The 21220-nt window shown below is 47.6% G+C and overlaps 1 protein-coding gene across 1 annotated transcript; it reads left to right on the forward strand.

Annotated features, from left to right (window-relative positions):
* Positions 1-1533: 1533 nt before the first annotated feature.
* KLHL30 (kelch like family member 30) lies at positions 1534-20153 on the forward strand. Its single transcript, XM_033150030.1, has 8 exons — positions 1534-1672; positions 3229-4072; positions 4892-5051; positions 6731-6817; positions 7204-7359; positions 7784-7972; positions 17495-17640; positions 19767-20153. Exons 2-8 carry the CDS (start codon positions 3299-3301, stop codon positions 20013-20015), a joined length of 1761 nt encoding a protein of 586 aa, XP_033005921.1. The 5' UTR covers positions 1534-1672; positions 3229-3298; the 3' UTR covers positions 20016-20153.
* Positions 20154-21220: the final 1067 nt, after the last annotated feature.

The following is a 21220-nucleotide window of genomic DNA, read 5'->3' on the forward strand; positions in this document are numbered from 1 at the left end:
CATTTGTTGAATCTATTTCTGGCAGTCCATGGCTCATAAGCTACCCCTCCCCTCCTCCTGAATTTTGCACTTTAGACTATTAGTTCAAAAAGGTACACATCTCTAGTGCATTGGTCAGAACCATCGCACATTCTAATGTGCTTTTGCATTTCTCCCAGCCTGCCAAACAGGTGTGTGTGTGTGTGTGTGTGTGTGTGTGTGTGTGTGTGTGTGTATGAATGGGTGGGTGAATGGCCTCACCCCCACACTAGCTCTAGCCTCTCTTACTGGAATGCAGGCACTTTCAGGGGTCCAGAGAGGCCCAGGTCACTTCCAGATTTTGATGCCTCTAGCAGCAGCAACAGCGGCGATGACGACAGCAACACATGACAACACATGACAACGAACGAAAATATAAGGCACGAAAAAGAGTGAGTGGTTTATATAATCATACATTTTGAAAGGGCATGTTAGTAATCCAACCTTGTGCCATCTAAACCAATATATTTTTTATTTTCTTTCTTTTGATATTCTTAACTCTTTACTATGACTATGTATCCACTAACAAAAGAATTATGTATTTTGCAAAACTGAATCTCCTATTTGCTTTAATTTGCAGCTTTAAGTGAGGCAGCGTGCCACATTTTGGTCCAATGCACACAAAAACAAGTTGTGAAACTTACCGATGCCAAAAGAACTCCAGCAAGTGTCTAAATCTGAGGTCCCTTTGAACATGAGGCCCAGGCCCAGTGCCCCCCCCCCTCTGATTGGCCCTGGGGGCATGCAGCTCCTACCCACTGCTGCTGCTGGCCTCAGAGATAAAAAGATTGCCCGCAACCCCCCAGTCTGATTAGCTAACGCTTGTCTGTCTCGGCCTGCCCCCAACAACTAACTATGGTTGTCTGAGGCCATTGTTTTAAGTTGGTTTAGCCCCTTTTAACGGTGGTTTGCTGTTACACCTAAATTCAGTATCCTGGCTTAATCCTAATTTGCTGAGTCACTCCACCCATGCTGCCCACCTAGCTACAGGGGCACAAGTAGTGAAAATGCCCCTGCTGGTCCTTTCTGGTCCCTCCTGAACAAGCTCCTTTTTCCACCCACTTCCTCCTCACTGACAATGGCTGCGTCCACATGACGTTTTATGTTAGAATCAATGGAGACTGAGTACTTGTTTTTCCTATGGAATCAACACACAATGTAGACCTGTTGCATACTTTTTGCCCCCCTGAAATGCACTTCTTGAGAAACTGATTTCATTCCAAAAATAAAAACTCGTTGCAGATTGATTCTGCATTATCCCCACAGTGTGCCTATTTGAAAACAGATGTAAGCGCACAATCTCTTGAGCAGCTTCATATCTGCTTCCAATGGGCACATGACATGCTTTCCTTCCAATGCCCTCTTCTTCTTATCTCTTCGTTGGTGTGTTGCTTTAAGAGCAGGTGGCCTGGAGAGAATAACTGTCAACACACTTCCCAGCCCTCTCTGGCTGTAAGCCTCGGTCTAAATATATATATATATACATACATACAGAGAAACAAGCACTGGTTGCCTCCAGCCTACAACTGCCTTTAAAAAACCCACCACCCAAACCAACTCAGGGTAACTGCCTCCTCCCAGGGTCAAGGCAAGCCATTCCGCAAGCATTATTCGAGCTCCAACTGTCTGACTGGATGTAAGAGAAGTTAACAAGGTAAGAACCGGAGGCTAGACGGTTTTGGATTTCTGGCAGGGCTGAATGGGACAACATGAGATGAGAGGGAACAAGCAAACTGGATTAGGGAAGGTGCAGCTGTTAAAAAAAAATAGTGTACAGGCCATTAACATGAGGCACAAGGAGCTGGCACAGTTATAAGCTATTATCTGCTAGGAAGCTAAATATCAAACTTTTCCAGAGATCAAATACCAAGAAGTTCTTATCAATGCAGCACTGCTGAACAGCAAACTACTGGGAGACAGGTTTCCTGGAATTGGGAAGAAAAGGGGGTCAACTAAAATGAGAATATAATCACTAATATTGTTACTGGGGATTTTATTATCGGTAGTGTTTTGCTACTTAATATAGCATAGATCCAATATTCAATTACTTTCCAGGTCAGCACTGAGGACTTGGTAGAGTAGATTGGGAAGGCAGGAACAAAAAGATACTTACCCACTTCCCCCACCAGATTTCATTGCCTATGAACTACAAACTGTTCCTTTATTAAGAATGACAACTGCAGTAAGACTGCTTACAATATTGTTTTGTCTCCACACATCATATATGGGACTGTGTGTGACATGTTTCTGTGGAAGCTCATAAAAGCACCGAATTTGTTATTAGGGTCATAGGGGAAGGAAGCTCGATAGCAGAGCAATTGCTTTGTGTACAAAATGTCCCAGGTTCAATCACTGGCATGTCCAGGTAGGGCTGGGAAATCAGGAACCCTGGAGAATTGCTGCCAGCCAGTGTACACAATACTGAGCTAGATAGGGCCCATGGTATAAAGCAGTTTCATAGAAATAGAATTCAGCAGCCTTCTGATAACTTTACTTTTCATTAACACAACAGCCCACCATCACAATGAAGATGGGATTGAAAGCCTTTGGGCAAGGCTGGTAAAGCCTTAGATGCCATAGTGGGCACCTTGAGGGACTTTTGGTGGCCTTCCTTCCTCATAACTAGAAATAGCAGGATAAATTATGCAAACTAATTTACAGAGAGCAACGGTAGCTGTATTGGATGGTAAGTACCTTTATTGAGAAGAACTAAAAAGTCTCAAAAATGTGGCAAGCTTTCAATTACCCAGAATGCTTCATGAAGCAAGATGCAGCTTTCTCTGTTTTTGAGAGCACCGTTTAAGAAAGTGGAGTTTCTGAACAGAGAGATTTGAATAAGGTCTGTAGCTCATTCCTTGTTCTATGCAAGGAAAATGGACAGAAGTACTTTTGAGAGTCTGAAAGCTTTTGGGGGTCGGGAACATCAGTATAGATTTTTCCTTTGTTATCCCTGCAAGTTCCTTGTAGATACTTCGATCGGGACACACACATATGGCACTGTTACATTCAGTTGTTTGGGGTGGGTACGGGGTTATATGCCTAGTGTTATTATTTGGACATACCAGGTCACAACAGTTTGCACTTCCTTTCAAGGAGTTCCATTGATCCAAAAATGTCACTAAGGAGATTTCACTTCAAGTCACAGTTGAGGAAAAATATTTCCCATTTGAAGCACAAAACTTACTTGCTTCTTCTTTGCTTTCTGATTAGGACAAGGAAAAGTTTGTTTTCCACTGAAGTCATCTAAGGCCATTTCCCACGACAGGAGTGGAGCACCAGCATGGTGAGGAACATTGATGACTTCGATTTTTGCCTTCCATCCCACCCCCAGTCTATTCTGGAAGGACTTCAGACCCTTCGCTCCAATCCAAAACTCTCAGATGTCACCTTGATAGTTGAGGGACATGAATTCCCCTGCCACCGCAGTATTCTGGCCCTCTGCAGCCACTATTTCAATGCCATGTTTGCTGGTGACTTCTTGGAAAGCATTTCAGCTCGTGTAGAGATCAAAGAGGTGGATCCAGCCATTATGGAGACCTTGATTGACTTTGCTTACACAGGAAAGGTGACCATCAACCAAGGTAATGTGGAAGCCTTAATTCGGACATCCAACCAACTCCACTTCCCCGTCCTCCGGAAAGTCTGCAGTCGGTACCTGAGGCAGCAGATGGATGCAACCAACTGTTTGGGCATTTGTGAATTTGGGGAGCTGCATGGCTGCCCAGAAGTGTCATCCAAGGCCTGGTCATTTCTGCAGGAGAATTTTGAACTTGTGTCTCAACAAGAGGAGTTCCTGCAGCTATCCAAAGAGAGGCTGGTTATCTACCTGTCCAACAACTTGCTCCAAGTACAAGAAGAGCAGAGTCTAGTTGAGGCTGTGCTGAGGTGGGTGAAGTATGAAAAGTCTGCTAGAGCCATGCACCTTCCAGAACTCCTTGATCTAGTGCATCTGGTTTCATTGCCAGATCAGTACCTGCAGGACCTCTTGTCATCAGAACTACTGATTCAAGAATCGGAGGCTTGCAAGACCATCATCACTAGACATCGAAGCACGGTCAGTTCTTGGAGGCACCACAGTACCCTGATTAAGCTCCAGTTTCAGTCCCAAAGCTAGAAAAGGGGTGCTGTGATCCAATAACTATAGGTCTCCTTAACTGAAGTGCCTAGAATCTATGACTGTTCATCTTGGTATGCCAACTTCAAGATAAGCTTTCATTTCTTAATTAGCTATGAACTGTCACCTTTGATTGGCAGTGGAAGAGTTCCTGACCTTTCCCCACTAGTTCTGCTCTTTCTTCTCCTCTCCCCACCTCCCCATCCATCACTAAGTCCATTGACTTAGGAGGAGCAAGGGTGTGTGCGCAGGCAGTTTTCCTAGAGATGCCATTGTGATAAGCAATGACTGACTTCTTGGTGTACATAGATAATGGTTATGTCTTTCCCAAAGATAGTTAAAATTGGATCATTACCAAAAAGGATAGTTTATTTAGATGGGCCTATCTGAATTAATGAAGGGATATGTGCCCCAAAGCCCGAATTTAAAGTAATCACAATTCCAGAGAAACACGTTAAATACTTTGTTCTAGCTCTTATATTTTAAGAAGAACTTCTAAAGTATAGTCCAAGTGTGCCTAAATCAGTGCATCCGAATTAGTCTAAAAGACAGTGGGAAGTGGCAACAACCATCTGTGAGGAAAGCAGCTAGAAGTCCCTGCCATGAGTCTAGCGTTTGCAATGAAGTAGTATCCCAGAGCTTTATTTGAGATTTTTGCTTTACTGAATTACATCATACAAGGTCATTGTATAAAGTGTTGGAGAAAGGGGAGAGGTGTTGGGCTTCCAGAATCATTGTTTTCTCCCCCCCTTGTTTAAGTTGGAGAACAGGCCATTTGTCCAGCAGAGACTGAAGGCCCTGCCACAAAAGCTCGAGGAGGTGCTAGTGGTGGTGGGAGGCAGAGCTCTGGAAGAGAATGAAGAAGATGAACAGCAACCACTAATCTCCAGGAATTTTGCCTTTTATAACACTAAGACTAGTAAGTACCTGTCGCCAAACAATGCCAGAACTGCACTCTCCAGCTCAGAGCATCTTTACGTCAGGGAGCAACTAGGCTCATTGTGCTAGGCACTGCAAGGGGATGGCAACAACTGAACTGGTGTAGCATTTAGAGGTAGGGGAAATACAGTCTTCACCTTGGTATCTGTTGCTATCATCTTTATGAGTTTGCTTTTACAGGGTAGATCATGCTTGATGGTGCCACTCTGTAGTGTTTTGGGGAAATGCATGTTTCCAGACCCTTGGTGGTGGGTGGGTGGAAAAGATGGGACCTGAATCCCTCAGAAACAAGACAGATAACTAATTATTGCAGTTACAGGTGGGTAGCCGTGTTGGTCTGCCATAGTCAAAACAAAATCAAAAATTCTTTCCAGTAGCACCTTAGAGACCAACTGAGTTTGTTCTAGGTATGAGCTTTCGTGTGCATGCACACTTCTTCAGATATTGCAGAATAACCAGAATATGAATACAGAGGGCCTAGTATACTTATTAAAGTTATTTAGTTGTATTACATATTAATATTTTTGTAACATTTAAAAGTAAGGCTGTAGTCTAGTGCAAGGATAGCCAACATGGAGCTCTCTAGGCGTTGTTGGACTACAGCTCCCATCAAACCCAGCAAGCACAACCAATGGTCAGGGGTGATGGAACCTGTATTGCAACAAAATCCAGAGGTCCTGCCAGTTATCTCAGTGATTTTGCATACACCAATCAGGTTGTCTTAGCTCCTAGCAAGCAGTGCTGTTGTCTTTCTATCACAGCCCCCCCCCCAAAAAAAAACCAATGGGCTGGAGGTTTAACTTCATTTGCTCCTCATAGCTCTTTGCTTTCTCTTCCTTTACGGAATTCCTATAGAATCAACATTAAAACCTCTCACCCTTCCTCCACAGAGTTGTTCCACTCTCTTATTGTTATTTATTTATTTGGTGATTATCCAGTTCTTAGATTTGCCTTTATCTTGTGGCTGTTAAGTGAAAAAGTTTGAAAAATATAGGTATATAAATATTTAACATTTAGACTTGCCATCTCAAAACACTTAACATTATCCAAAACCACTTTCTGTAACAGAAACACTGGTGAGGGCAGGAGCAACCATGCCTTGGACTTTGACCTGGAATTATGCAGGCACCGACAAACAAGGATTTCAGAATGATGTAATGCTCTGTGCTCTTTTGGCGTTGGCGACTGCGGAGCAGCTGCATTCATCTCAGGCCAATGTTGACGTTGGAAGCTGTCTGGCAGGCCTGCAAATGCAGTGCATTGGGTAGAAAAACTAATTTGGAGAAGAGGACCTTTCTCATCGTTGGCATTATCTACGCAATATGATGCAATCGGAATGTATTCTGATAACACTGTGAACACTGAAGCAGATAATGACCATAGATAATTACCTTCAAACACACGTAGGTTTGAATAGGGCTGTTTCAATATGGAAATGTTCCATGGAAAAGAAGTGTATTTGGTCTAACCATATTACTGTCATGGGTCATGGTGTTGATTTAGGGTAGTACTATGGAGTGATGGAACCCATAGAGGGCAAAGTCTCTTCACCTGTGAGTCGTAAAGAGTCTCAGAAAAAATAGAGCGTTTACTGGTTATACTGGTTATCTAGTTATAACTCTTTGAGGGCCACTTACATATTTGGTTCTCTTATTTCAGAAAGATGGAATGCTCTCCCTGATTTTCCAGACTACAATAAATGGGGTTTCTCTGTGATTGCACTAAATAATGATGTTTATGTCACAGGTAAGGATAGTGCTCTCTCCAAGTCTATGTTGTTACTAAGCCTTTGAACCGTTTTGCTGTGTTCCCATACTAAGACATTCTGCTGAGATCTTGGGAGGAGGGATTTAGTTGTTTGGGGTGTGGTCTAAAACAGATAATTTAAATTAGGGCAGCCAGATTGCATAGTTATCTAATAAAATGCAAACCGAACCACAACCCACCATTTTGAGTCATATTTTGGTCACTAATTCCACAAGATTTTCAAGAGAACCAGAACTCCTAGCAAAAATATCACGAGGGTGTTAAGCTGTAATAATGTATTAAGCCATAATATTGAAGTGCTTTAAACTAGTACAAAAGTGGCTACTAGGACTCTGTGTGAGTATGGTGGCTGTTTCTGTTTTCAGGTGGCTCCAGAGGATCACGGAATGACACATGGTCAACAACTCAGTCCTGGTGCTTCTGCCTCAAGGATGGTGCCTGGAAGCCCATTGCACCAATGCTGAAGCCACGAACCAACCACGCCAGTGCTGTCCTCAACGGAGAGATCTATGCCATTGGTGGTAGGGAACGAGATCTGTAACGCGGGGGACTCCTGCTTTACATGTATGGGAACAACAAGCACTAACAAAGATGAGGCCGGTTTAGTTTGGACAATATCATAATGTGCCCTCTGGCCATTCCAAGTCCCTATACTACAGCTTGAGCAGAAGAGCCTGCCTTTGTAGGACTGAATTTCGTACAGAAGGTTGTGTCTAATTCACTTACTGTATATTCAGAGGGCTTGGATGCTTAAGTCCATTGATGTCATTGGTCTACTGTGACTATGATTTAGTTGGAGACACAACCCAGACCCTACATATTAGATGCATAGGGAAATGCACTGACTCGTGGGATACTTTAGCGCTAGTTTTGCTCAATGGAAATATCTGTAGGCCTTGACTGTGCTCAAACCTCCTTTCCCCCCACTTCTCACATTGTCTGTAGGCACCGCGGTGGACGTTGTGGAAGTGGAGTGTTATGATCCTTATAATGACAGCTGGTGCTTTGTGAGCCCTGCCTTGAAGTACGTCAGCAACTTCACCATCGCCGGGTGTCTTGGGAAGTTGTACCTCATTGGCTCTTGTGCTGTCAAATACAACGCATTAACCCTGCAGTGTTACAACCCTGCAATTGGTAAGAAGGAGCAGAGGGGAACGTGTATGAATGGCTTTTCCAAAGCAGGCCATGGGCTCACTGAGCAGGCCAAGGGGTGGGGGGTGGGCAGGTGCAAAACCAGAATCCTTTCTATTCTGCAAACTTTGAAATGGGCACTATGGCAGGGGCTTTTGCTAGGTACTTAAAAGGCCTGGGGCATAGACCCATGACACAGAGTTGCCTCTGCAAAAATCAAAATGGCAGGTGTCGGGTCTCACTGGCACTGTGCTTTGTAACATGTCCAAACACTCTGTTTGCAGGATGTGTGTGTGGTTGAAAATGGGGGGGGGGGGCCAGAATATCCAGGGCCCAGGGCAAAAGACCCAGAGCTTGGGCAGCTAGGAATAGGGGAGAAATTTGGTTCAGTTCATACTTAAAAGCGAACTTCCTTTATTTGTACTTCCTGAAACAATTTGCAAACCGAAACACACCTCTTTTGAAATTCGCACCTCTCCTAATTTCACAATGCAGTTCCCCAGCCAATAAATGGGCACGAAAATGCATTTACTAGGATAAAATGAGCATACAGTTGCATATATTGGAGAAAATAAATACAAAAACACCTTGCATTAGGCAAAATTGCTTTTAAAAATGTTTTATTAGACAAAATTGCATGAAGATGTATATTTAAGGAGAACTTAAATATGCTGATTTTTTAATGGCGACTTTTTATATTTTAAAAAGTGCATGCTGATGAGGAAATGTGATGAGTCAAACTTAAGATTGGAAATAATGAGAGGAAATGAAAGAAAGTGAAATTGATGTGAAACTGAATTTGCCCATTTCCACTTTTGCCCATTGCCTCCCTTCCCATGCCCAGCAATGCCCCCTGCTCTGGTTTAGTTCTAAATTCCTTGTGAAAATGTTTTGTCATCATTGGTATTGAAACTGAAGCCATTACTTCCTACCACATGTCCTTAGAAGAATATACGAGACTTGCAAAATGCTTTTCATGATAAAGGGTGGGATGTGTGTTGAGGGACACATTACTTTTCCTCTCCCTCCCATTGGGTTAAATAAGTATAAACCTGGCCGGTTGTTGATTTGCAGGAGAGGCCCTTTTGCGAACGCCATCACTTATGGAGGCTCACTTAATGGGCATGAGGGGTGTATTTTGTGTTGTTTGCAGATTGTGAAATGCACCCCCTTCAGAGCTTTGATAGTCCCCGTTCTCTCTGTTTCTAGAAACAGTGTCAAGGAGACACATACTTTTAATTGGACCTTTTAGATTGCTTTTAGTACCGCTGTTGCTTGCGATGTTTTAAACGAAGCTTTATTGTTTTAAGGTTTTTATGATTATGATGTTGTTTTCATTGGTTTGGTTTGCTTAGCTTGTTTTATTGTTTTTAGTTTTGTTCTCTTTGCAGCTGAGCACCTCTACCTAAGTGCAGAGCCAGTGTGGTGTAGTGGTTAAGAGCGGTAGACTTGTAATCTGGGGAACTGGGTTTGCGTCTCCGCTCCTCCACGTGCAGCTGCTGGGTGACCTTGGGCTAGTCACACGTCTTTGAAGTCTCTTAGCCCCACTCACCTCACAGAGTGTTTGCTGTGGGGGAGGAAGGGAAAGGAGAATGTGAGCCGCTTTGAGACTCCTTCGGGTAGTGATAAAGCGGGATATCAAATCCAAACTCCTCCTCCTCCTCCTCCTCCACTACTACTACTACTACTACTACTACTACTACTACTACTACTACTACTACTACTACTACTACTACTACTACTACTTCTTCTTCTTCTTCTTCTTCTTCTTCTTCTTCTTCTTCTTCTTCTTCTTCTTCTTCTTCTTCTTCTTCTTCTTCTTCTTCTTCTTCTTCTTCTTCTTCTTCTTTTCTTCCTTCTTTTCTTCTTCTTCTTCTTCCTTCTTCTTTTCTTCCTTCTTCTTCTTTTCTTCTTCTTCTTCCTTCTCTTTTCCTTCTTCTTCTCCTTTTTCCTTCTTCTTCTTCTTCTCTTCTTCTTCTCTTCTTCTCTTCTTCTTCTCTTCCTTCTTCTTCTCTTTTTTCTTCTTCTTCCTTCTTCTTCTTCCTTCTTCTTCTTTCTTCTTCTTTCTTCTTCCTTCTTCTTCTTCTTCCTTCTTCTTCTTCTTTCTTCTTCCTTCTTCTTCTTCTTCCTTCTTCTTCTTCTTTCTTCTTTTCTTCTTTCTTCGTCTTCTTCTTCTTCTTTTTCTTTTCTTCTTTCTTTCTTCTCTTCTTCTTCTCTTCTTCTTCCTTTTCTCTCTTCTTCTTCTTCTTCTTCCTTCTTCTCTTCTTCTTCTCTTCCTTCTTCTTCTTCCTTCTTTCTTTCCTTCTTTTCTTCCTTCTTCTTCTTCTTCCTTCTTCTTCCTTCTTCTTCTTCTTCTTCTTCTTCTTCTTCTTCTTCTTCTTCTTCTTCTTCTTCTTCTTCTTCTTCTTCTTCTTCTTCTTCTTCTTCTTCTTCTTCTTCCTTCTTCTTCTTCTTCTTCTTCTTCTTCTTCTTCTTCTTCTTCTTCTTCTTCTTCTTCTTCTTCTTCTTCTTCTTCTTCTTCTTCTTCTTCTTCTTCTTCTTCTTCTTCTTCTTCTTCCATTTCTGAGTGAAAGCCAAGCATATTTTCTCCCACTTAAGGTAAAGGTGTGCATTCACACACGCCAATGAAGTGGGACCTACAGCCTCTGGTGATGACAGCCCCTGCGAATTGTGCTTTCCCCCATCGTTCTGTTTCTTGGCCATGCCAAAGTGTTGTGGAATGTGGGCAGCTGTTTTATGTATGCAAATATGAACGGTGAGCTTGCTGTTAATTGCCTGCAGCCCATTTGACCTGTTTGAACCCTGATGCTGCTTTGGTATGGCTTTTTTTTAAAAAAAAATTGTGTCCAAAAAGCTAATTTATATGAGGCGGAGGGAGAAGTTGTTAATGGGGTGTGACTTCCTGTACTGGCTCGCAGCTCAGAGTATCTTCCGGCAGCTAATGCCAAACTTCATTTGTGCCTTTCTGCTGGAGACACAGCTTACTTCATTTCCTACTTCAGTTTCTGGAGTTGCTCCTAGTGTTCATTGATCCAGCTGCCTATACTTAGATGTGCAAGTGATCTATTTGCCACATCTTTTAGAAAAACTCTCAGCTAGCATCAATTTGCTTCTCCTAATCAGGAAATGTATTTGGTGCAATGAGACTCAGGTTTAGTTGCCTGTGGGGGCCATGTGACAAACTGCAGCACCTTCCATTTTTGTCTCATGATGTTATGCTATATAGGAAGGATGTCGTTCATCCATTTGCCATGTCAGCTCCAGCCCACAAACCCCATCTCAGGATGTTACGTAGCAAACACTATGTGCTGGCCCCAAGGGTTTGTCCATGAAGCGAGGTCCACGTCCAGTCCTGGGTCTAGGGGTCCAAAGGAGGTCAATCCGGCGGGGAGCAAGGCAGGGAGCAGGTCAAGGTCCAAGGCAGGTTCAGGCACAAGGTTGCAGGTTGAGCACACGCTTGCAACTAAGTTGCTCACGCAACTTGGGCTGGGTCTGGCTGGCTTTTATCTGGCCCTATGCTTAGGGCGGTCCCGATCCTCCGGAGACTCGCCTCTCCTCCGGGCCTGGAGGCGAGCACTCCTCCTGCAGACACTTAACTCCCTTCGCCTCTCTGCCCTGAGCCTCTGTAGCTCAGGAGAGGCTGGTGGGTTACTGGACCCAGGGGATGCCTCAGCTTCCTCTGAAGAGGCTGGGAGTGGAGCACCTGCAGGCAATGGGTCCTCCCTCCCATCAGGAGCCAGAGCAGACTCTGCTGATGCCTGCACCTGGGGATCCAGCACAGGTGGGGATCCTTCAGGCTCAGCTGGTTCTGGAGGCGGGGAATCCTGTGCAGGCTGGGATCCCTCAGGTTCAGCATCAGAGTCTGACTCCCAGGCCATCACACCATCCCCCCTCCCAGGCCTCCCCCTCAACCGAGGGGCCGGACCAGGCTTGCTGGGGTAAGTTGCATGGAAATCACGGAGGCAGGCAGGTGCGTGGACGTTTCCCGCTGGTTCCCATGAACGATCCTCAGGCCCATACCCCTTCCAGTCGATGAGGTATTGGAGCTTCCCCCTGCGGTATCGTGAGTCGAGAATGCGCTCCACCTCGTACTCAGGCTCCCCCTCAACCAAAACTGGCTGCGGTCGTGGATTGTCCGGGTGGAACTCGTCGGGCGGGGCGACTGGACTAAGTAGGGACCGGTGGAATACTGGGTGAACCTTGAGCGATGGAGGTAACTGGAGGCGAAACGCCACCGGCGACACCTGCGCAGTGATGGTGAATGGGCCGGCAAACCGTGCATCCAGCTTTCGTGAGGGCCGAGAAGGATGCAGGTGACGGGTAGAGAGCCACACCCGATCGCCAACATGGAGTTCTGGCCCCTCCTGACGATGTCGGTCAGCCTGGGCCTTGTATGCGTCCTTGGCCTGGCGCAGTTGCTCCATCAATAATTGTTGCTGGGACTGAAGCTCCTGAAGCCAGTCTGTCACTGCGGGGACCGCGGAAGCTGGCAGCACGTCCGGGAACAAACGTGGATGGTAGCCGTAGGAGGCCTGGAACGGGGTCTGCTGGGTGGAGGCGTTCACTGCATTGTTGTAGGCGAACTCCGCCAATGGCAAGTGATCGACCCAGTCATCCTGCTGAAAGCTGCAGTAACACCGGAGGTACTGCTCCAGCACCGCATTTGCCCTTTCCGTCTGGCCATCGGTCTGCGGGTGGTGGGCCGAAGATAGACAGACCTCCGTCCCAAGGGTCTGGTGCAGGGCTCGCCAGAAGTGGGATGTGAACTGGACGCCGCGGTCAGAAACCACACGCTCGGGCAGGCCATGCAGGCGGAAGATGTGCTGCAAGTACAGCTGAGCCGTTTCCTTAGCTGTGGGTATGGACGGGCAGGGGGCACAGTGCACCATCTTAGTGAAATGGTCCGTGAAAACCAGGAGGCAGGTACAGTGACGAGATGGGGGCAAGTCCACCACAAAGTCCAGCGAGACCGTGTGCCAGGGACGCGGTGGGACTGGTAATGGCTGGAGCAGACCGGGGGGTCGCCCGGTAGGACCCTTGGCCCGCCGGCAGACGTCGCAACCAGCAACATAGCGTGCCACATCAGCCTTCAGGCGGGGCCACCAGAACTCCCGGCTTACCAGATGGGTGGTCCGGTACCGCCCAAAGTGCCCTGCTGCTGGGGCATCGTGGGACATCTGGAGAACCTCAGCCCGCAATGGTCCTGGTGGGATGTATAGACGACCCTGGTGCAGCAGTAGGCCCTGGTGCAGGGCCAGCCCCGGATATCGAGGGCATGACCCGTCAGACAGTTCCCGGAGCCGTTCCTGTGCCCAAGCATCGACCCGTTGCTGTTCTCGCACCCGAGCCTGCAGCGGCTTGGCCTCCTGAGTGGCCAGGAATGCGGCTGGTGGTAAGATAGTCGTCGGTACTGCCTGCTGTACAGTGTCTGCAACGTCCTCAGGTTTCCGGGACAGGGCATCCGCTTTCCGGTTTTGGGAGCTAGGGATGTAGCGGATCCGGAACTGGAACCGGGAGAAAAACAGCGCCCACCGGATCTGCCTTTGGTTCAACTTGCGGGTGGTCTGGAGGTACTCCAGATTCCGGTGGTCCGTTCTCACTTCCACCGGGTGTCGTGCCCCCTCCAGATGATGGCGCCAGACCTCAAAGGCCACCTTGATGGCCAGTAGTTCCCGCTCCCACACGGTATAGTTACGCTCCGCCGGAAGGAGCTGCCGGGAGTAGTAAGCGCAGGGTAACAGTGGCGCATCGGGTCCGTGTTGCTGAGACAGGATGGCACCGAGAGCCGTACTGGAGGCATCAGTCTCCACCACGAAGGGACGAGAGGGATCAGGGTGCTGTAAAATCGGCGCCCTCTGGAAACAGGCTTTCAACCCCTGAAATGCCACTTCAGCCTCTTCATCCCAGGAGAAGGGCGTCTTGGGGCGCAGCAGTCGGGTTAATGGGGTGGTGCGATGAGCATAATCTGCAATGAAGGTCCGGTAATAGTTGGCGAACCCTAGGAACCGCTGTAAGTCCTTGCGGTTCCGGGGCGCTGCCCACTCTCGAACCGCAGCCACCTTCCCAGGGTCCATCTGCACCCCGTCAGGGGAGAGTCGGTGTCCAAGGAAGTCCACTGACCGCTGGTGGAACTCGCACTTGCTGAGCTTGGCGTACAGGCGGTGCTCCCGCAAGCGCTGCAACACGGTCCGAACATGACTCTCGTGACGGGCTGGGTCACGGGAATAAATCAGAATATCATCTAGGTACACCACCACGTATTTGTCTAGCAAGTCCTGGAACACGTGGTTGATGTACCGTTGAAACACGGCGGGCGCGTTGCATAATCCGAACGGCATAACCAGGTATTCAAACTGCCCATACCGGGTCCCGAATGCAGTCTTCCACTCGTCCCCAGCACGGATCCGAATCAAGTTGTAGGCCCCTCGGAGGTCCAGTTTGGTGAACATCTGCGCCCCCTGCACCCGCTCCAGCAATTCTGCAATAAGGGGCAAGGGGTACCGGTCTGGGATGGTGATCTTATTCAGGGCCCGGTAGTCATGGCAGAGGCGAAGCTCCCCACACTTCTTCTTAACGAAGAGTACAGGAGCGGCAGTGGGTGAGGTAGAGGGTCTAATGAACCCACGTTCCAGGTTCTTGCGAAGGAAGTCCTGCAAGGCTTCACGCTCTGGCTCCGAAAGAGAATATAGGCGGCTCACAGGCAGGGGCGCCCCAGGCTGTAGGTCTATGCCGCAGTCGAAGGACCGATGAGGCGGCAGCTTGTCTGCTCCCTGTTCCTCGAACACGTCTAAATAGTCCTGGTACACGGCAGGGAGCGTTGACACAGCCTGCCCCATGGGGGCAGCTGCTACTAACTCGGACTGAGCACGGGAACCCGGGTCTGGGAAGCGTACAGTCCGATTGACCCAGTCGATCTGAACATTGTGTGACTCCAGCCAGTCCATCCCAAGCACCAGGGGAAACCGGGGCATGGTGGCAATGTCCAGGGTTCGCACCTCCCGGTGCTGCTGGTAGCACAGGACCAAGGGCTGGGTCTCCCGAGTAACAGCGCCCGAGCGTAGGAGCCGTCCGTCAATTGCCTCCACCTGTACTGGTTCCGGCTTGTTCTGAAGCGGCACCTGATGCTGAGTGGCGAAGGCAGAGTCCATATAGGAGCGGGTTGCCCCCGAATCCACCAGAGCGTGGGTGAGAATCCAGGGCCCACCGGGGGGGTATAGACGCACCGGTATCATGAGGTGTTGCAATTCCACTGGTGAGGGCCCATCATGCGATGCTTGGGTCCCCAGGTAGCCTGGGCCATCGGCTACTGGGGTTGGCAGTTTTCCCTGCGGCTGGCGTTTCTCAGGGCAGGTTCGGGCGTAGTGTCCACTCCCACCGCAGTAGAGACACAGGTTCCCCTCCCGACGCCGAGTCTTTTCCGAGGGGGAGAGGCGAGGCCGCGCTGCCCCGAGCTGCATCGGCTCCTCCAATGACTCAGCTCTGGCCACGGAACTGCAGGGAAGCACCGGCGCCGGGAGCCCGGAGTGCCGGCGGCCCCGGGCCTGGCGACGGTCCTCCAACCGATCGTCTATCTGCAGACTCCGTTGGATGAGGGCATCCAGTGTGGCAGGGCGATCCAACGTGGCCAGCTGATCCAGTATCTCGTCTGAAAGTCCCTCGAGATACTGGTCCCGCAGGGCAGAGTCGTTCCAGGTCAAGTCCTGCGCCAGCAGCCGAAATTCCGTGGCGTAGGTGGCCACTGTGGACTTGCCCTGTTTCAACCGCCGAATTGCCCGATTGGCTTGACTCCCCTTCTGAGGGTTGGCGAACGTGGTTTCCAGATGATTGCAAAACCCTGTATAGTCTGTCAGCAAGGGGGAGTCTTGCCGGAGCAGTGGCAACGCCCACTTGGCCGCCTGGTCCTTCAGCAAGCTGATCAGGAAGTGCACCTTGGTGCGGTCGTCAGGGAAATCCCGAGCTCGCCCCTGAATATACAGCTTGGCCTGGGCGAGAAACATGGGAAAGCTGGCTGGGGACCCATCAAATTTCTCTGGCAGGGCCACTGGGTACTTGCCAGGAGCTGGGGCGGCGGCCCCAGGAGCCGGTAGGGCATCCAAACGCTGCTGAAGCGCCGTAACCGCATTGCTTAGCTGCTGCACGGTGTGGGTCAAGGCCTGGTTCTCCTGGGCCAATGCCACTAGCGCAGCCGCCTGGTCAGCCATGGCTACTAGTTCCTCCCGAACGCACCCCAGCGAAGGGGGAGTGCGGGTGTGGCGTGAGCAAACTGTGCTGGCCCCAAGGGTTTGTCCATGAAGCGAGGTCCACGTCCAGTCCTGGGTCTAGGGGTCCAAAGGAGGTCAATCCGGCGGGGAGCAAGGCAGGGAGCAGGTCAAGGTCCAAGGCAGGTTCAGGCACAAGGTTGCAGGTTGAGCACACGCTTGCAACTAAGTTGCTCACGCAACTTGGGCTGGGTCTGGCTGGCTTTTATCTGGCCCTATGCTTAGGGCGGTCCCGATCCTCCGGAGACTCGCCTCTCCTCCGGGCCTGGAGGCGAGCACTCCTCCTGCAGACACTTAACTCCCTTCGCCTCTCTGCCCTGAGCCTCTGTAGCTCAGGAGAGGCTGGTGGGTTACTGGACCCAGGGGATGCCTCAGCTTCCTCTGAAGAGGCTGGGAGTGGAGCACCTGCAGGCAATGGGTCCTCCCTCCCATCAGGAGCCAGAGCAGACTCTGCTGATGCCTGCACCTGGGGATCCAGCACAGGTGGGGATCCTTCAGGCTCAGCTGGTTCTGGAGGCGGGGAATCCTGTGCAGGCTGGGATCCCTCAGGTTCAGCATCAGAGTCTGACTCCCAGGCCATCACACACTAATAGTGCTTCGGGATTCTTGATACCTCTAACTGTTTTAAATGTGGTTTTTACTCATGGTCTTTTACACTGTTACCTGCCAGAAGACCTTGTATACGCTTAACACAGAAGGGCTGTGGCTCAGTGGTAGGGCTTCTGCTATGCCTGCAGAAGACCCCAGGTTCAATCCCTGCCATCTTCAGGTAGGGGAATCCCCCCCCCCTGCCAGAAACCCTTGAGGGCCACTGCCAGTCAGTACAGGCAATACTGAGCTAGTCGGACCAATGGTCTGACACAGTAGAATGCCGGTTCCTGTGAACCTATGCAGACGTTGTTTTCCTGTTGATACCTAGCCTGTTAAAGGCAGTGGTGATGAGGGGAATGATGTGATCAAAACTAGGACAAGGTGTGTTGAAAACGCACATAAACACACATGTCTATTGCAGTCAGGCTGAAATCAGGACAGGTTGCTTTCACTGACTCTGGTTTTACATGTAAACAATCCTGACCTTTGCAGGACTGATCTAGGGCAGTCTCTTGTGACAATCTGCCCCTCCTCCGTTTCTTGTCCATCTTCCTTTTTAGCTCCCCCCCATTCTAATATAGAATATTCTTAATATATTATTATTATTATTATTATTATTACTACTACTACTACTACTACTACTACTACTACTACTACTACTATTGTTATCTTCTAGATGTTTGGAGTGTAATTGCATCCCCTTTCATCCCAAAATACCTCTCTGCTCCTCGATGTGCCTCTCTGCATGGAGCCATCTACCTTATTGGTGACAACACAAAGAAAGTCTATGTGTATGATCCAGATGCTAATATATGGCAGAAGGTGGGTAAGGGAGTTGTGGCATTAATGTTTTTTCACCACTATGTTTCTAGGGAAGGTATGTGGCTGTAGCACCCAAAGAATTAAATACAGATTTCTGTGGCCTATAGGTTTGTTATGGGGAGGGGGTGTTTTAAAATGCCGCATTTCTTTCCCCTGCTTTTTCCCCCCTGGACACTTTTCCAGAATGCGTAACACAAAGTAATACGTGAACAATGCCTGAAGGATGGGTGTCCATGTTCCAGCATGGCAGGAAGCCTATTCCTTGAGTGAGGATACCCCTGGTAGCAAGCACAGCATGGCCTGTTCCTCCAGCCTGTTTGGCTTCAGTGAAGATGTGTGTAATGTTGTTGGAGGGTTGGTTTACGCAGCGTCATTCTCAAACCCTGCGGCAGCTGTTCGCATGGCGTCAGTGCTCAGCTGACTGTGTAGCGCCCACTCCAGTCCTCAGGACAGGTGCAAAGAATGCCCTGCCAGTCTCTCCATCTCCGTAGATCTATGAATAATGGTCAGTGCCGTCAGTTTCCGGCCATCCATTGGTTATGCTCTTGACGGGGGCCTCTTTAACACTTTCATGGTAACATCTTATCATCATCAAGCAGTTTCTCAGCAAGCGTTCTGCCTGGTTGGACTCAATAACTGTTCCTCTGCAACCTCACCTTGTGATCTTTCCATGGTGTTCTGCAGGAGAGGTTAACAGAAGTTATGACAAACAAGAATATAGCCCAGCCTTGCTAATAGTGTAACTACATACAGTTGTTGGGGGGGGGGGAGACAGAGGATAAAGGAGAGGGGTGACTTTTACAATTCAAAGGACTACACCACTGGTGGCCAGTCTTTTCGGCAGGTGTAAGTTCACAGTATAGCAGGGGCATTATAGTACACATGCAGCCTCCCTCTGTGCTTCATGACAGCTTAGCATCTTCTCTGCTGAGCTGGGAAGCAGACAGCAACGTCATGTTAAAGAAATCAGCTGGGTAGCAGCCCTGACCTTATGCCACAGGCTCAGGGGTCATCCTGCCACAAACTCCTGCTGCATCCACCACTTCTGGCCTATGCACCCTACTAGATTGGACACCCATTGCTATGCCATATCAGGGATGGCATGCCTATACATGCCTATACATAGGCAACGAGACAAGGTGAACTCAAGTACATGTAGCATTTCAGATTTGCTTGGCTTCGTAGACAGAAATAAGTAAATGTGTCAAAAATGTATAGTTAAAGTGTGCTTAAAAATGCATATATTCAAGAAAATAGAAAGCATTCTATTAGGAGAAATTGCTTTGTAAAAAAATGTGTGTATTAGGCAAATTTGCTTACAAAAATGTGAACATTACAAGAAAATTACACTAAAGTGCTGAAGAATTTCCACAATGTCTAAAAATAATAATCTGGAAACTGAATTTAAGAGTGGAAAAACTGAGAAACTGAAATCAATCAGTTCATCCATCTCTAATCCTGCAATACTGTAACGCTTACCTAGGAGTCAGTCCCACTGAATTTAATGGGACTTGCTTCTGGATAGACATGCATAGAATTGCACAGCTAATGTATTTGGAATTAGAGCTCTTAACTGAATAACATTGTTAATATACAAATAAATATATCCTGCATTCATGTAATTGTAGATGTGTTACTTGCTGCCATTGCAAAGAGCCTCATCCTCCAATCTGAGGATGGTTCACATGCTCCTCCATCACACACATGTGTCTTGGTCTGTTCTCTGAAGTACGGGCTACTATAATCAAACCTTTTGCATGCCGCATTTCGAGCAAGAGATGCAAAAAGGACCCCATTTGGACTTTTCTGCTGAACAAGGTATCTAAGGCTAGTGTGTACCAAATCAAGCTCTTTTTTAAAACCTCTTATAGAAATACCCAGACAGCAACTTAATAACTCTGCTAAGGGTGAGAGACCCCCCAAGGGGGTTGATGATATTAACTTGCACTATATATTTCAGCCACTGGGTGGCAGCACAAACCCCCATCATATGATTCCACCAAGGAACTAGGTGCAAACTGTTATGTTGCCAATCTGCTGTCTTGTTTACAGCGGTTTCTGCTGTGGTTGTTGTATATAATTTGCCACATAAACACAGATCCAAATCATGTCCATTCTGTTTCCAGGTGCAACAGCTTCACACCCTCCATGAAAACGGAGGGATGGTACCTCTTGGAGGTAAACTCTTTGTCACCGGAGGATACTGGAAGGGCATGGACGGTGACTATCAGGTGGAGATGGAAATTTATGACTGTGCTAAGGATGTCTGGAGAAGGGAAGGTTCCCTCCCATGCTTATGGCTCTACCACAGCTCCTCCTCTATCTTCATGGATACTTCGAAGTGGAGGGAACCTTTCCTAGGAGACCATTTGTGAACAGAGTGTGGAACAAGGCCTCACAGCACAACAGCTCCTGCCACAAGTTCAGAAAAGGAACAGAGTTTTCAATATCACATTTGTACACTTCCTTTTGCCTTTTTTGTTCAGACTGTTTGAATGGTTCTAAACCCCCACCCACCCACCCCACTACAGCTCTTGTTGGGCTGAATCAACTTGCCCACATAATTAGGATGGATAACTTTGGTCACAGCACTAGCATGAAAGCAGCAGTGGAGAACATGAAAGGATAACCTGCCTTTATAAATGGCAAGAAGCGAGGGGTTAAAGCAAAAAACCCTGCAATGGGCATATCGTCAGAAACAAAACCTCTATGCGTTAACCTCTATGGTTAAACATAGTGCCAGGCTGCCCTGACAGTGTCTACCAACATAATGTGTGAATTAGGAGCTTACAGAACTTGGCCAAGAAAACTTGGCAATTTTAAAGACATTGTTCAGTGTCCATTCTGGAACGATGCCACAGCTGAGACCTGTGAGAGTCCAGTTCACAGCACATGATGAATATTATGCTCATTATTCTAGAGAACCTGACTTCCCTGAGCAATGCTGCCCACAGTTAAGTGTGCATAAGTCCATTGATGTAATTGATTGCTTCACTCTATTGGACTGTGGCCAGAGTCCAAAAGGGGCCAGAAGTAACGTGAGCCAGCTCTAAATTAAAACTAGAAGTCTCTCAGTGCTAATTTGAGACCGTGGTGACTAAGATTGATGAGTGACATTAGTGACCCATTTATCAGAAGTTTCTCTGGTTTCTCTAGAATTCTTATTTTTATATCTGGTTTTATTGCCCTAGGATTCTTCCTACACTTCACGAGGCACATTTTCTGTTCAGTTTAAATATCTTGCATGTGGACTGTATGAATTTTACCTGTAAAATGGAGACTCGCCTCTTCATGTTGATTTCTACAATTCATCAGTATGGTCAAGAAATCTGATAATAACTTCATCATGAATTATGTAGTCTTTTCTTTCTACTGTTGGGGCTTGATTAAGTAACTATATTTTCTTTTAGATAGGCTTTAAATGCTGGACAGTCACAGAAGCCCCCTTCCATCGTCATTATAGGAGTGTTTTATATGAATCATACGTATGTAGCTGATTAATGGCCCATAGAAATCAGCTGAGGGCCTTCTGGTGGTTCCTTTAATGCGAGAAGTGAGGTTACAGAGAACCAGGCAGACG

The sequence above is a fragment of the Lacerta agilis genome, chromosome 5, assembly GCF_009819535.1.
Source record: "Lacerta agilis isolate rLacAgi1 chromosome 5, rLacAgi1.pri, whole genome shotgun sequence".
Lineage (NCBI taxonomy): Eukaryota > Metazoa > Chordata > Lepidosauria > Squamata > Lacertidae > Lacerta > Lacerta agilis.

Excerpts from the sequence above, each read along its gene's own strand:
- KLHL30 (XM_033150030.1), top strand. The coding sequence starts at position 3,299 with ATGGTGAGGAACATTGATGACTTCGATTTTTGCCTTCCATCCCACCCC. Across the intron at positions 5,052-6,730 it reads CTTTTATAACACTAAGACTA|AAAGATGGAATGCTCTCCCT; the intron begins GTAAGTACCTGT and ends CTCTTATTTCAG. Across the intron at positions 6,818-7,203 it reads TAATGATGTTTATGTCACAG|GTGGCTCCAGAGGATCACGG; the intron begins GTAAGGATAGTG and ends TTCTGTTTTCAG.